This window comes from Ctenopharyngodon idella, chromosome 7 (genome assembly GCF_019924925.1).
Source record: "Ctenopharyngodon idella isolate HZGC_01 chromosome 7, HZGC01, whole genome shotgun sequence".
NCBI lineage: Eukaryota > Metazoa > Chordata > Actinopteri > Cypriniformes > Xenocyprididae > Ctenopharyngodon > Ctenopharyngodon idella.
In genome coordinates this window covers 25,222,208-25,235,051 of record NC_067226.1, presented here as the reverse complement: position 1 = coordinate 25,235,051, position 12,844 = coordinate 25,222,208, and the positions used below count along the sequence as shown (strand labels likewise).

At 36.4% G+C, this 12,844-nt stretch overlaps 2 protein-coding genes across 12 annotated transcripts; one reads left to right on the top strand and one right to left on the bottom strand.

Annotated features, from left to right (window-relative positions):
* Positions 1–1,048: 1,048 nt before the first annotated feature.
* On the top strand, positions 1,049–8,429 carry LOC127515127 (zinc-binding protein A33-like). The gene is made up of 7 exons (XM_051898388.1): positions 1,049–1,217; positions 1,982–2,531; positions 2,617–2,712; positions 2,877–3,092; positions 3,175–3,313; positions 3,416–3,451; positions 7,577–8,429. The coding sequence occupies exons 2-7, from the start codon at positions 1,992–1,994 to the stop codon at positions 8,122–8,124; spliced, it is 1,575 nt and encodes a 524-aa protein (XP_051754348.1). The 5' UTR covers positions 1,049–1,217; positions 1,982–1,991; the 3' UTR covers positions 8,125–8,429.
* Positions 8,414–12,785, bottom strand: zgc:194655 (uncharacterized protein LOC794380 homolog). Of its 11 annotated transcripts, none has more exons than XM_051898389.1 (12): positions 12,385–12,594; positions 11,399–12,098; positions 11,027–11,142; positions 10,786–10,910; positions 10,597–10,667; positions 10,336–10,458; positions 10,148–10,243; positions 9,876–10,004; positions 9,648–9,782; positions 9,522–9,544; positions 9,398–9,432; positions 8,414–9,323 (listed from the first exon to the last, which is right to left on the bottom strand). In XM_051898389.1, the coding sequence occupies exons 2-12, from the start codon at positions 11,411–11,413 to the stop codon at positions 8,668–8,670; spliced, it is 1,524 nt and encodes a 507-aa protein (XP_051754349.1). In that variant the 5' UTR covers positions 11,414–12,098; positions 12,385–12,594; the 3' UTR covers positions 8,414–8,667. The 11 variants fall into 11 exon arrangements, with proteins under 11 accessions (XP_051754349.1, XP_051754350.1, XP_051754359.1 ...); XM_051898390.1 differs by having other exon boundaries at positions 8,414–9,320; XM_051898399.1 differs by having other exon boundaries at positions 10,346–10,458.
* Positions 12,786–12,844: the final 59 nt, after the last annotated feature.

Sequence of the window (12,844 nt, the reverse complement as noted above, 5' to 3'; positions counted from 1 at the left end):
ACAATTATACCATTTCTGATCTTCAACATTGTAGGGCAGGGATTCCCAAATGTTTTTCTCTGTTGATCTAAAATATTTACTTGACGTCCCCCTGAGATTAATAAAGTTAATATTTCAATAATTCAACAAAACACTTTCATGTTCACTGTTCTCTGATGTTAGTTAATGTGACATGCATGTAAACAAATTAAATATGTCATCTTTTTTAGTGTTTTATTTGGATTGTTTTTACAGTTGTGTGCTTTTCATCAACTCTAACAAAGCAAAGTTAAGTCTGAGAATGTCTGGGATTATCAAAACAGGGTCTTGGCACTCAATGAGAACAGCTTCCATGTATGTCCAGATCACACACTGCCAGAGCTACCAGTGACTTCAGCAATCACATCCAGTAGCTTTACATGATGATGATATGCATCACAGAAGCAAAATGAAGCTTCTGAAAAATAATAGAATAATATTCTTGAGGTAACTGCTGGCCTATATAAGAAAGACTGGGCCATCAGAGGCCATCAAGGTTTATGAACTGTATTATATAATAAAGTACAAATTGCAATGTTTATGATGACTACAAGATTAATAAAACATTCTCCTCAGGTATGTAGTTTATGTAGTTAACAGAAACACTGGCTATATACGAAATAAACAAGAAATTAAGGATGACTCACAACAGGCTAGCTTATAAATATTTTAATAGGGCATAAGTAATAAACTGTACTATCCCAGATTAGAATAGGTTATCCGCTCATTGCTTGCTCTGCTGTGTCCTTGCCTAAATCCGAATGTCTGTAATTAATCAGGCAAAACAGCACAGACGATTTATCATATTACACAATATATTCATAGTTTTGAAAATGTCAGCTGTTGCAGTTAATAAACACTGAATCTTCATTACCGTTTCGAAATAATCCATTAAATCCATTAAACGATTTGAGCACTAATATATTTTAAGTTCCATTCGTCTGCGCGTTGTCTCAAGGCCACGCCCACAACCGGCAAATATCATGAATATTCACATGTACTTAACTCCACCCACTGGAACATTTTTTCACAGGAACTGAATATTACACAGCACCGGTTCAGGTCGAAACGTCCATGGATTTAATGTAAATTAACGAAAGACTTTAGATATGCTTTGGATTTAACCGCTGAACCTCTATATTTGTTTTCATTTGATGACTTTGTTTTGACGATTAAGCAGCTAAAGCAATCATTGAAGGGTAAGTTAAGCAAACAGGTAGAGAGAATTAATTTGATTTGACTTGTCATGGAAAAAGTTTTACATGGAGGTAAAATGTTGCATTGCATTGAATTGTGAAGACAATTTAGTAATGGTTTTACGAACGAGTTACACAAAGACATCTTGAATGTGGACCTTTTTGTGTTTTCATTATGGTGAATAGAAAGTATCTGTGTCACAACATGTTATAAGGCTTTGGTTCCTGATTTGAGTATGCTACAATCCTGAAAATCAGGTTGGGCAATAGGTCCTAAGGCAAAACTGATTTTATGATGATTTCAAATCCACCTTAAACACTATTAATTGCAAATGATTAGTTTAAACAATCTAATACATTTACTAGTGAGATCATGCAAGTATCAATGCACTGTGACTCTGTTTTGTTAAATTTATTTGAAAATGAAAACTGGCAAATGTGGTTTTACCATAAAAAAGGATGATAGACTATATATTTTACAATTTATATAAATGTCATTAAATCATACAATGTTAATATACTAACCTGTTTGAGATATATATTTTTATTATTATTTAATATATGGTAAGGACATTTTTCTGATTAACAGGTTTTTACCGTAGCATTTTTCTGTTCCTATAGTATTTTGAATTTGAAGTTCTCAAGCTCACAAAACATTTGTAACTTGTGAAGTGTTCAAGCAAATCTTTGTTGAGTCTGTTTTTAAAGTTTCTACTTGTCTGCTAAAATCACTTACTGTGTATATCTGTGTTTGTGTACGATTTCAGCTGTAAAGTCATGGCTTCCATCAGCGTTTTTTCTGATAAAAACTTTACATGTTCCATATGTCTGGACGTGTTCACTGACCCTGTAACTACTTCCTGTGGACACAACTTCTGTATGACCTGCATCAGACGCCACAGAGACAGCAGTCTATGCTCAAGGTGCCCACTGTGTGGGATAGCATTGGACTCAAAACAAGATTATAAGATAAATAGAACGATTAGAGACATCGCAGAGGGCATCAAAAGAAAAAGGATAGAAGAGAATCCTGAAGTGTCCTGTGATAGTTGCCCAAAGAAGAAAATTGCTGTTAAGTCATGCTTACACTGTGGAACTTCTTTCTGCAAGACTCACTTGGAGCCCCATGAAACTGCAGAAAAACTCAAGAAACACAAACTAATTAACCCTGTGAAGAATCTTGATGAATACATTTGCAAGAATCATGAAAGACCTCTGGAACTTTACTGTAGAGATGATCAGACAACCATCTGTCAATTCTGCACAGAGAGTGACCACAAGAATCATAATACAGCCCCTCTGGAGGAGGAGAGTTTGGTAATACTAACTTGGTAGTCATTAATAGCAACAATGAAAATATACAAGAATACATTATAAACAACATTTGTATGCTTTACATTAGAAATTGCTGATGAATCAAAAGACAGCAGTGCAGCAGAAAATTCAGGACAAGTTGCGGAAAATTAAAAAAATTAGACATTCTACAAGGTTTAACAAAGTAAGTTTATTTACTTATTTACTTAAGTAACACTTGTGGTTTTCTTCTATATTGTTTGGTTTAAGTATCAACTAAAGGTCCGCAAGATGGTTTAGTTTATTTTGTGCTTTAACAATGTTGTGATTTTTCAATTGATGATATTTTTTTCTTAAATTTCACAACAGCAAGCCAAAGAGAAGGAGATCGAAGAGAACATCAAGTTTTTCAAGGACATCTTTGAGAGAAGCAATTCGGAGCTACTTGAGCTCACGGAGGAAAAGCATAAAGAAACAGAAAGACGAGGCGAGGAGCTCATCAGAGAGCTAAATGAAGAGATCGAGGTGCTAAAGAGAAGACAAACTGAACTGGAGCAGCTCTCAAATCCTATTGAATTCACACAAGTCAGTGTTTCTCATCAAACAATGGTAAGAAATGAAGCCACATGTACACTTGACTTAAGGGCTTTTTTCCCCTCTATTCTAGATTATTAACCTCCTGCGCAACCCCATATGTACTAAGCGCTCAAAAAACATCAGCAGCAGCGCACATGGACATGGGGGTATTCTGAGGAAGACAATATCATGGCTTCAGAGTGTCTTGGATGAGAAAATGAGAGAAACTGGTAAATATTCACCATGTAACCAATCATATTTATAGCATTGTGCACTCTTTAATAAGACAGAAACACATATTTAGTTCTTTCCCACTGTTCTTACTGCTATAGTTGGCAGAGAGCTGCGGAGTATACAACGTTATGCAGGTATGGAAAATCTAACTAAAAGTTTCATTTAAATAAACTCTTAAGGACCAGATTTACTAACCGCTTGCGCCAATACGAACCCTCTTTTGTCATTAAAAAACTACTGTCATGATTTACTAAAGCGATGAAAAGGCATGGACACAGTTATTTTTGCAGCTAACCTTATTACAAATGCATTTGTAGGAGTTTCTTATTCAGACACAAAACTTTCAGCAGAGTATTTAAATAAATCACACAATGTAGTTGCTTCTACACTCTCAGAAAAAAAGGTAAAATGTAGTCCTGTAGTCATTTATATAGCGCTTTTTACAATACAGATTGTTTCAAAGCAGCTTCACAGTGATAATAGGAAAATTAATGGACAGAGATTGTTTTGGCCTTACAGCAGGAAAAAGTTATTATCGAGCTAAAGTAAGTTTTTGATTGAATCACTTCTGTTGTAAAAATCATTTAAGGTGGACTCAGTAGAATTTCAACAACACTGTTTGGAAGTTAGTCGGACCGACACCAAACGTCTAACCAATCAGAATTAGGGGGCGTATGACGGTCGAGGAGAAAGAACGAGCAAAAAGGAGATTTGAAAATAAGAAAGGAAAAAAGGACCGCATTTATATTAGAAAAGCGCTGGAGAGAGCTAAGTGGGAAGGCCTGAAAACAGACGCAAAGGCTGCTTTGATTCCTTCTCATGTGAGTAACACTGGGTTTTGATTGTCTGGAGCTGCTGTGCTGTTGGCGACTAACAACGAACTCTTGTGTACTGTACGTTTATTTTTTGTGCTTCCTTGTCGTTCGTACATCAACTGCGCTTTATTTTTCGTGAAGCATTTTGTTGCCCGTCAGCGGTGATAAACAGACATCCACTCGCATTGCGTATGTAACAGTGGCCAGATAGTGAGAGTTGAACAGGTAAACCACTGCACACTGACGCCCGCTAGAGAATGCAGTGTTTAGCATCATTGTTAGTGCACTCGGTGAGTGGGGTTCGAGACCGACTCGGAGCAGGGTGGTTAGGATTGGAGTGTGAGTTTTGGAGGTGGCGCAATGAAGAGAGAGGTGGGTTTCAAATATTAACAATGTCCAACAGCGTTTTTCAAAATCTACTTACCGCACCTTTAATTATTAACTTAGGGGCCGCTTGACACCTTTTTAACTGAAAACAGAAGACTTTTAATGCGTTCTTGCCGTTAATTTACGTGTTTAGTCTATAGGTATGCGTGTTTGAATGTGTATGTGCTCAGACGCTTAGTCTTTCTTTACAAAGTGACATTACCAAATTACTTGTCTGGCCCGCATAATACAGAATTATTAGTCGTTTCTGTTTTTAGTCTAGATTTAAACTGACAGAGTGTGTCTGCTTCCCGAACAGTGATAGGAAGACTGTTCCAAAGTTTAGGTGCTAAAAAGGAAAAGGATCTACCACCAGCAGTTAATTTTGATATTTTAGTTCAGGGGTGTCAAACTCATTTTAGGCTGAGGGCCGGATGGGAAAAAATGCAACCATGTGTGGGCCAAATTATTATTTTTTAAACCTTAGTGAGCTTTATTAGATTTTTAAAATAATGTTTTATTTAAAGGCCCACTGAAGTTTCTTGAAACGCGCAGCATTATTCAATGTGTTGACGTAATTTCAACTGAAATAGGAAGACAGGGCGATATATCGAACAGCCCCACCCCTTTTTTAAAATAGCCAATAGCGTTTTGTTTATATCAAAGCTCGGCCAGAGTCGTTAAACTCAGTAAAACCTCTGTTACATTTTAATATCTAACTGTTTATCCTCCTAATCTCCTCTATATCACTTTAAAATACAGCATTCTGTGCAGAATTTAAATGGGTCTGATACCTTTCGTGGTCTGAGCCGACTCGCGGTCCACGGATATGATCCGCTCCGTGTCCCTGGGCCAGAGCAGACTGTGCTCGCGCTGCGTCGGTTTGCATGACACTAATGCGATAACGGACTTCATTCGTGTCAATAGAAAGCATATTTACACTGTCTGAATTTTTTTCCTATTCTCTATATAGTGCACTATGTGCCATTCACCATGTAGAAACTAGTAAATGTGTGAACAAATGACCGATTTCAGCCGCAGCGTCAGTGTAGGAGGGGGCGGGACTTCAGATTCTCGTCAGTGCAGCAATGGCGGACTGTAAAACTGGCTGTGAACTCGCTCAGGTCGGTTCTATGTTAAAACGGCAGTGTCTGTCACCATTCGTGGGTGGGGCCTGTGGCTAACGTGACGTCACACTGGAAACAGCTTGTTCTGAGACACTGCTTAGTGCTTATGATTTATGGGGATTAAAAAAAAAAGGAGTGGTTGGATTTTTATCATTATAGGGTGGTTGTGTACACACACTGCTAACACACATTTATGTCCAAACACCATGCAAAAGTGAATTTTGCATAATAGGTCCCCTTTAAATTAGATTGTATAATTTAAAGATTTACAGAAAAAAAAACAGCATGGTCTGACTTTATAGCTTTGTGAAATTATGCTACATAAGACACCTGCACAAAACAAAAATAGCGGACGGACTGAATGAAAATGCAAATTCACTCTCTAGCAGTAGGTGGCACTTGTGGAACAGCAGCGATTTAGAGTTTCCTTGGTTACCACTGTATACAAAGCAGCACTGCGCTTATAAAATAGGCTACGTATATGGAGATCGAAACTTTTCTTGAGACATTTCCTGTTACATTCATATAAAACTCAATTCAATATTTATATTTTACTATATTTCACAAACAGTGAGCTTGGCCTGGTACAGAATAGATACTGGCCAAAATAAAACTAATAACCGTTCAGATTTATGGCCGGTGGACCAGGCATAACTGTTTTTTAATTATTGTTCAAATCATCCCCCGGGCCGGATTGGACACCTTTGTGGGCCGTATTCGGCCCGCGGGCCTTGTGTTTGACACCTGTGTTCTAGTTATTATCAACTGGCCAGAATTTTGAAATTGCAATAGACGTGAAGGACTATAATGCGTTAAGAGCTCACTCAAGTATGGGGGAGCTAAACCATTTAGTGCTTTGTAAGTAATTATCAAGATTTTAATATTTATATGATGTTTAATAGGGAGCCAATGCAGTGTTGACAGAACCGGGCTAATATGGTCATACTTTCTAGTTCTAGTAAGAACTTTAGCTGCTGCATTTTAGACCAGCTGGAGTTTGTTTATTAGGCGTGCAGGTCAACCACCCAGCAAAGCATTACAATAATCTAGCCTTGAGGTCATGAATGCATGAACTAACTGTTCCACATTTGTCATTGAGAGCATATGTTGTAATTTAGATATATTTTTAAGATGGAAGAAAGCGGTTTTACAGATGCTAGAAACGTGGCTTTCAAATTAAAGATTGGTATCAAAGAGCACACCTATTTTCCTAACTGACAACCCTATATAGAACCCTAGGGTTCTTGACTCAATTTTTAAGACCTCTTTATGCCAAAAAAGGTTCTATATAAGGAGAAATATCTTAAATGATTGCATAATACTTTAATGTTTAACAGGTTATTTACATTTTTTTTCTAGTGATAAAGTTTGTTTATGAGCTGATTAATTCATACAATTTAATTAAAATTAAAGATGAATTAAAAGAAAATTAATTAAAGCCATGACTTAAATTAATGAATTAAATCCATAAAATGATCCCATACTGGGAACCCCTAAAATGTTCTATATGAAGTGCCTGACAGAACCCTTTTCTTCTAAGAGTGTAGGAGGAGACACTGCAGAGAATAGAGAGCGCATGTTAGAAGGAAGAGCATTTTCTCCACTCATGTTCATTTTTTTTGGAATACCAGAGGAAGACGTTATCCGAAAATATTGTTTGACAAGCCACGTTATTTTAATTTGCGCTGCTCTTGGTAGATTGTGTTGGTCATAATGGAAATGAGCTGCTCCGTCTGTTCTTTAATTTGCGCGTCGTCAGTAGATCACCAGCAGAACTTTCTACTCCCATCAGCCCTTTTATGGGATTGTGGTCTTGCGCTAATTTGCCATGTTTAGTAAATCTGGCCCTATCAAAAAAGAAAAATAGTCCTTTGTAATAATCCTTACTGATGTGTTGTAATATAAAGTTTTGCATGAATGAACTTACATTAACCCTTATATCTTTTATCAGTGGATGTGACACTTGACCCTGACACAGCTTATCCTGAACTCATTTTGTCTGACAATGGAAAAGAAGTCAGAAATACAGGCAAATCACAGCAGATTCCTGACACTCCAAAAAGGTTTAACCATTGCTCGTGTGTCTTAGGAAAGGAAGGGTTCTCCTCACAGAAGTTTTACTATGAGGTTCAAGTCAGTAGGAAGACAGAGTGGGATTTAGGTGTGGCAAAAGAATCCATAGACAGAAAAGGGGAAATTGGGCTCAACCCTGAAAATGGATATTGGACTATATGGCTGAGGAACAGGGATGAGTACGCAGCGAACGATTGCTCCCCTGTCCCTCTCACCTTGAAAGAGAAGCCAGTGAAAGTGGGAGTTTTTGTGGATTTTGAGGAGGGTCTGGTCTCTTTTTATGATGTTGAAGCCAGGTATCATATATATTCTTTCACTGGACAGTCTTTTCCTGAAAAGCTCTATCCATATTTCAGTCCTGGAGAATACGAGGAAGGACAGAACTTGCATCCTCTGATCATTACACCTGTTGACTCAACCGAATAAATCAACTTTCAAAGGCAATAATAAAATGAATTGTTATAAATCTTTGTATATAAACCTCTGTATGTAACACCTTCGGACTAAATGATGTTCAATGCAAATATGACCATTTCATGTTTCTTTTTCAAAAAAAAAAAAAAAATGTTTAATGTCCATTTCAATTTGAATTCCGTTATATCTAAATGTAACTAGTAAAACCATATATTACAAATTCATTACAAATGTAATACACTTTTCATTTAGCAGACACTTTTATCCAAAGTGACTCACAAATGAGGAATGGAAATAAAAATGTGGTCAAAACATAACATTTATTTTGCTTCATTTGCTATTTTCAAATGCAACTTTATTGTTATGAACTGTGATACATTAATTTTTATATCAATTCAATGTACAAGAAAAACCATGGAAATTATTTACATTTTATCAATATGCAAAAACACCAAAAATAGCAGCTAAAAACAGATAACCTAACAACATTAAAACATTCAATGATTCACCGCATTTCTAGCTTTAATTTTCTTCTTATTCACCAATTTTTTTCACTCATTTTTTGTTGCTTTGATGTTTTTTTGTCTTCTTATTAAGACGACTTCTTCTTAAACACTTTAACTGCATTCGAGTAATTGCAGTAGCTTCCTTCGATGTCACCATCTCGCTGAGTTTTTCAAGCAGTTCTGAAGTGTAATTGTGACCATCACCACCAGTGATGTCAATGACATGGTACCTGTTCTGACAACAACGAACCACTTTACAGAGCTTTCTGTGATCTGAAATAAATCTGTCAATGGGTTGCACAAACTCTTTAAGCTGTCTGCCCTTTGTGAAAATAATCATCATACGTTTCGTGATTCTTGAATCTAGTCGTTTTTTGAAGGTGTGGAAAAGACCTTGTTGTTCCTCACTGAATTTAGATATCGGTGTTACCCAGAGAATCACACTAGGACCAGGGTCAGAGAACTTCTGCATTTCCTTGACCCAACTCGATTTGTTGAGGGAAAAGAGATTTAGGGTGTCCACTACAGTGACCTTTCCCACTGTCTTCACCATGGATGTTTTCGTCACAGTCTCCGATCCACTTTTGCAAAGAAAGTAATTCCCACCAAGGATCATGTTGCCTATTGTACTTTTCCCAGCTCTGGAAGGCCCTATTAGAAGGATCCTCATAGGATGGGGAATGCTGCCAGGGCTCAGTGCTGCTGCTTTGAACAATAAATAAACATTTTTAAGATTTTTTTTTTTTTCATTAAAAGTAGCATATTTCACCTCAACTTACATTTTCTGTACATCAGCATGTATGGTAGGCTTGAGCTGTCAAAAAAAAAAAAAAAAATCTTTTACTACTAAATCCTATGAAATGCTTTTTTCACATTCTTCACGAGAGAGAAAACTACACTCACTTTTCCAGTGATGCTTCTGAAGTCTGTAAGATATTGTCAATATTAAAGAATCAAATTTACAATCTTGAGTCATAAAAATTTGCTAATGATATAATGTTAATCAAACAAACAAACAAACAAATATACCTGTGTTACACTGCAGTCATCAAAACGGTACCATATCTCATTTTCATAAGATCTGATGATTGTATTGTAGTGTCCACCACTGTATCCACCCTTATGATTGATAACGGCATAAAGATCATATCTAGGCCTATTATCCTGCAGAGAAAGATCATTTTTTAATTAAAATGTTTAGACTATTTTACTGATTTTAAATAGCATTTTGCTTTTGGTATGATGAATTGATGAAACCTCTTTAGGAAGACTTAGAGGTACATCCAGACGACATTCATTCTTCTCGTATCTCATCTGTATGTAATCAAAGTCAAACCTCTTCAGATGCAGAGCAAGAACAGTGGGATATTCATGTATTTCACTCCACTGAAAGAGTAGGAAAATTGCCAGGATGAATGATAAGCACATGTTGGAAACTCATAAATACTTCGTTATAATTGGTTGAGTAATCAGGTTGATCATCTATGTAAGTGATGGATGTTGAAAATCTCACATTTTCCTTTACTCACAGTTTCTGTTTCTGTTTTGCTGTCACATCTTTCACAATACATCCAGTCATCCTCTTCTAGTTTTGAATGTTCAAAGAAGGTCTTCAGGCTTTTTTCCTATAGGGTCAGAAAAATAAACCATGCAGTTTTAGGGGGAAGCTACTGTCTGACTTGGCTAACATTAACTTTGCATATGGTAGTCTTCATACCATATCATACTTATCATTTCCAGCATCGATGGACAGCAGCATTGAGATGAAGGTATTGGTTTCTGTGGTTTCATTGCCACATTTGCCACATTTTGTTATATTGTTCATTTTCCCTTCAAAGACCTTGAAGAAATGCACTGTGCTGTCATAGGCTGATTCTTAATGTTATTGCATGACCGTTACTGATCAATGATAACAGAGACTTATTTACAATAAGTTGTTTCTCACTCGCATTGAAACAGACTTTTAAATGTTTCATACCTTAGAGGCATGTGTGCCCACTGCTTTTAAAATCTTCCTGTAGTACTCCACTGCATCTTGTTGCTCAAAAACTTGAAGGTTCAAAAAACAGAATTGTGAAAACAATGTTCTAAACATTATGTAAATCATATGAATTTTTTTTAACTTGGCTAATTGCCATATAAATATTTTGACCTGAAATGAACCTACCACTTCTAATGCCAAGACTCTTGGTTATTCCTCCAGTTGTGGCTGCCTTTTCTGACAGCTGTGTAAACAGCTTTTGAAGTTGTAGCAAGAGATTTTCCTCACCACAATCTCCAGGGGCTTCATAACTAAATGGGGGAAAACGTAAAAAAAGAAAGAAAAAAAAAAAAGTAATAAAGTAGAACATTAAATAATTGTATCATTAGTGATTAGTAAATAACTTCTTTAATTCGTTTCATTTTACCTCTCCACTGCCTCTCTGAATTCTGGAGTCATGAATAGACACTGCAATACTGCATTTAAGTAGCAGGTGGCACCTTGATTTTTCAGGCCATTGTATTGGACTTCGTTCCTGAATCCCTGAAAGAATTCATTAGGTTCGCTAGATGTAGCCTATTTCACAAAGTGCCCTCAAATAAGCCTCGAGAAAACGGAACGTAAAAATTTTGTTTCATATAGGCTATTAAATCAACTTTCTAATGTATCCTGAATATAATTTAGGTCTATAACGATATTTATCTCAAAGAAAACTAAAAGTGAAAGAGTACCTAAATATGAATTAAACTATAAAAGAATATGCAACAAACGAATAGGCCTAATTGGCCTCAGAATTTACCTTATTGAAACTCATCTTTTCTTCTGGAAAGCTGTAGCTACTGCCGAGTCAACTTCAAACATGCACGTCGAACTTCGCTAGGCAATTGTCAAGTTATAGCCTAGTTTTACTTTCGATTTTGTAGAAATAGATATTATGATGACGGACACTATCAAGTGGACTTAAAGAAAAACAAATATTCAAAACTCGTCATTTTGTTATGGCATTCACATTTTATTATATCATTTATATGAAGAAGTTAGGCCTGGTCTAGCCTATTAATTTGTGCATTACAAGAATAAAGACATGTCAAGTCATTCAAAAGTCAAATCGCAAGTCATAGGTGTAATTCTTAAAGACTTTTCTTCATTGATAAAATACCCAAGACTGGGTAGGATTAAAGAATGTTCTCCGATTATCCCCGATGTGGGTGACGGACAAACCCCATTTACAATAGCCTGTACAGATTACACACTCATTATACCCATAGTGAACAACAAATGTCTCTGTGAGTCTGCTTAAAAGTTGACTCAGTGCCGAGGCACTTGAGGTGGACTTCTTAGCATGTTTGGAAACCTCCAGGTAGACGTAAGACCATGAAGAGAGTGGAGCGATCTTTAATTTGGTGGTCTAAAAACGTATCATTGTCCTCTAGTTGTTTATCTGTGTACAGCAGTCTCAGGGACGATGGATCATCCCCTGTGGTAAGATAAAGGAAGGGCTAAAACATTTACATAATGTTATAGATACATAGGTTATTTATTTACATATAATGTATTTAATCCATTTCATTATGAGCTGTAGGCTAGGTCTAAACATGTCAGTGGTCACAGTTCTGAATAATAAGTAGGCTAAGATGATGCTATATGTTTTGGCGATGTGGAAATCACCACCGGTTAGCTACAATGTCACCAGGAAACGGCTTTCACTAACTTTTTAAGAAAGGTTCGTTGAATTTGACTAATTAACGCGGGTTGACTGCCTGTGCTATTATCATTTGATCTTACCTGCTTGACCCGGCAATTTTTCTGCAACCTTCTTTTTGAATTCCAAAATAGTTATTTTGTTGAATTCTTCCTCTGATGTGGCAACATCAACTGTTTTTTTCTCTCCCTTTATTCCAACCACCATGATCTGGTAAATCTTTCCCATTTTAGAAGAACACCTAAGCAAGTTACTGCAAAACACCGTAATAAAATGTGGACGTTTCACTTTCTGTTCTTGCGACTGCGAGGTGTTGACGCCCTGTATATGATAAAATAGCTACATATATTACGCCTACATCTTTACTGTCTTAAAATAATAGGCAATACGAATAAACGAAATATAATAAAATAATTAGCTATTTTATTATTCACAGATGTGTAGGCTAAGCAAACCGTAGTAGCCCAGATATCCATGGCAATGCTGTAGCTATTAAATACTGATATTAACAATTAGCTGCCTCTTTGGAAGAAAAGGACAGAC

Excerpts from the sequence above, each read along its gene's own strand:
- zgc:194655 (XM_051898389.1), bottom strand. Across the intron at positions 10,459-10,596 it reads TGGGCACACATGCCTCTAAG|GTCTTTGAAGGGAAAATGAA; the intron begins GTATGAAACATT and ends CATTTCTTCAAG. Across the intron at positions 9,433-9,521 it reads TCAGAAGCATCACTGGAAAA|CTCAAGCCTACCATACATGC; the intron begins GTGAGTGTAGTT and ends TTTTTTTGACAG.
- LOC127515127 (XM_051898388.1), top strand. The coding sequence starts at position 1,992 with ATGGCTTCCATCAGCGTTTTTTCTGATAAAAACTTTACATGTTCCATA. Across the intron at positions 2,713-2,876 it reads ATTCTACAAGGTTTAACAAA|CAAGCCAAAGAGAAGGAGAT; the intron begins GTAAGTTTATTT and ends ATTTCACAACAG. Across the intron at positions 3,314-3,415 it reads TGAGAAAATGAGAGAAACTG|TTGGCAGAGAGCTGCGGAGT; the intron begins GTAAATATTCAC and ends TTACTGCTATAG.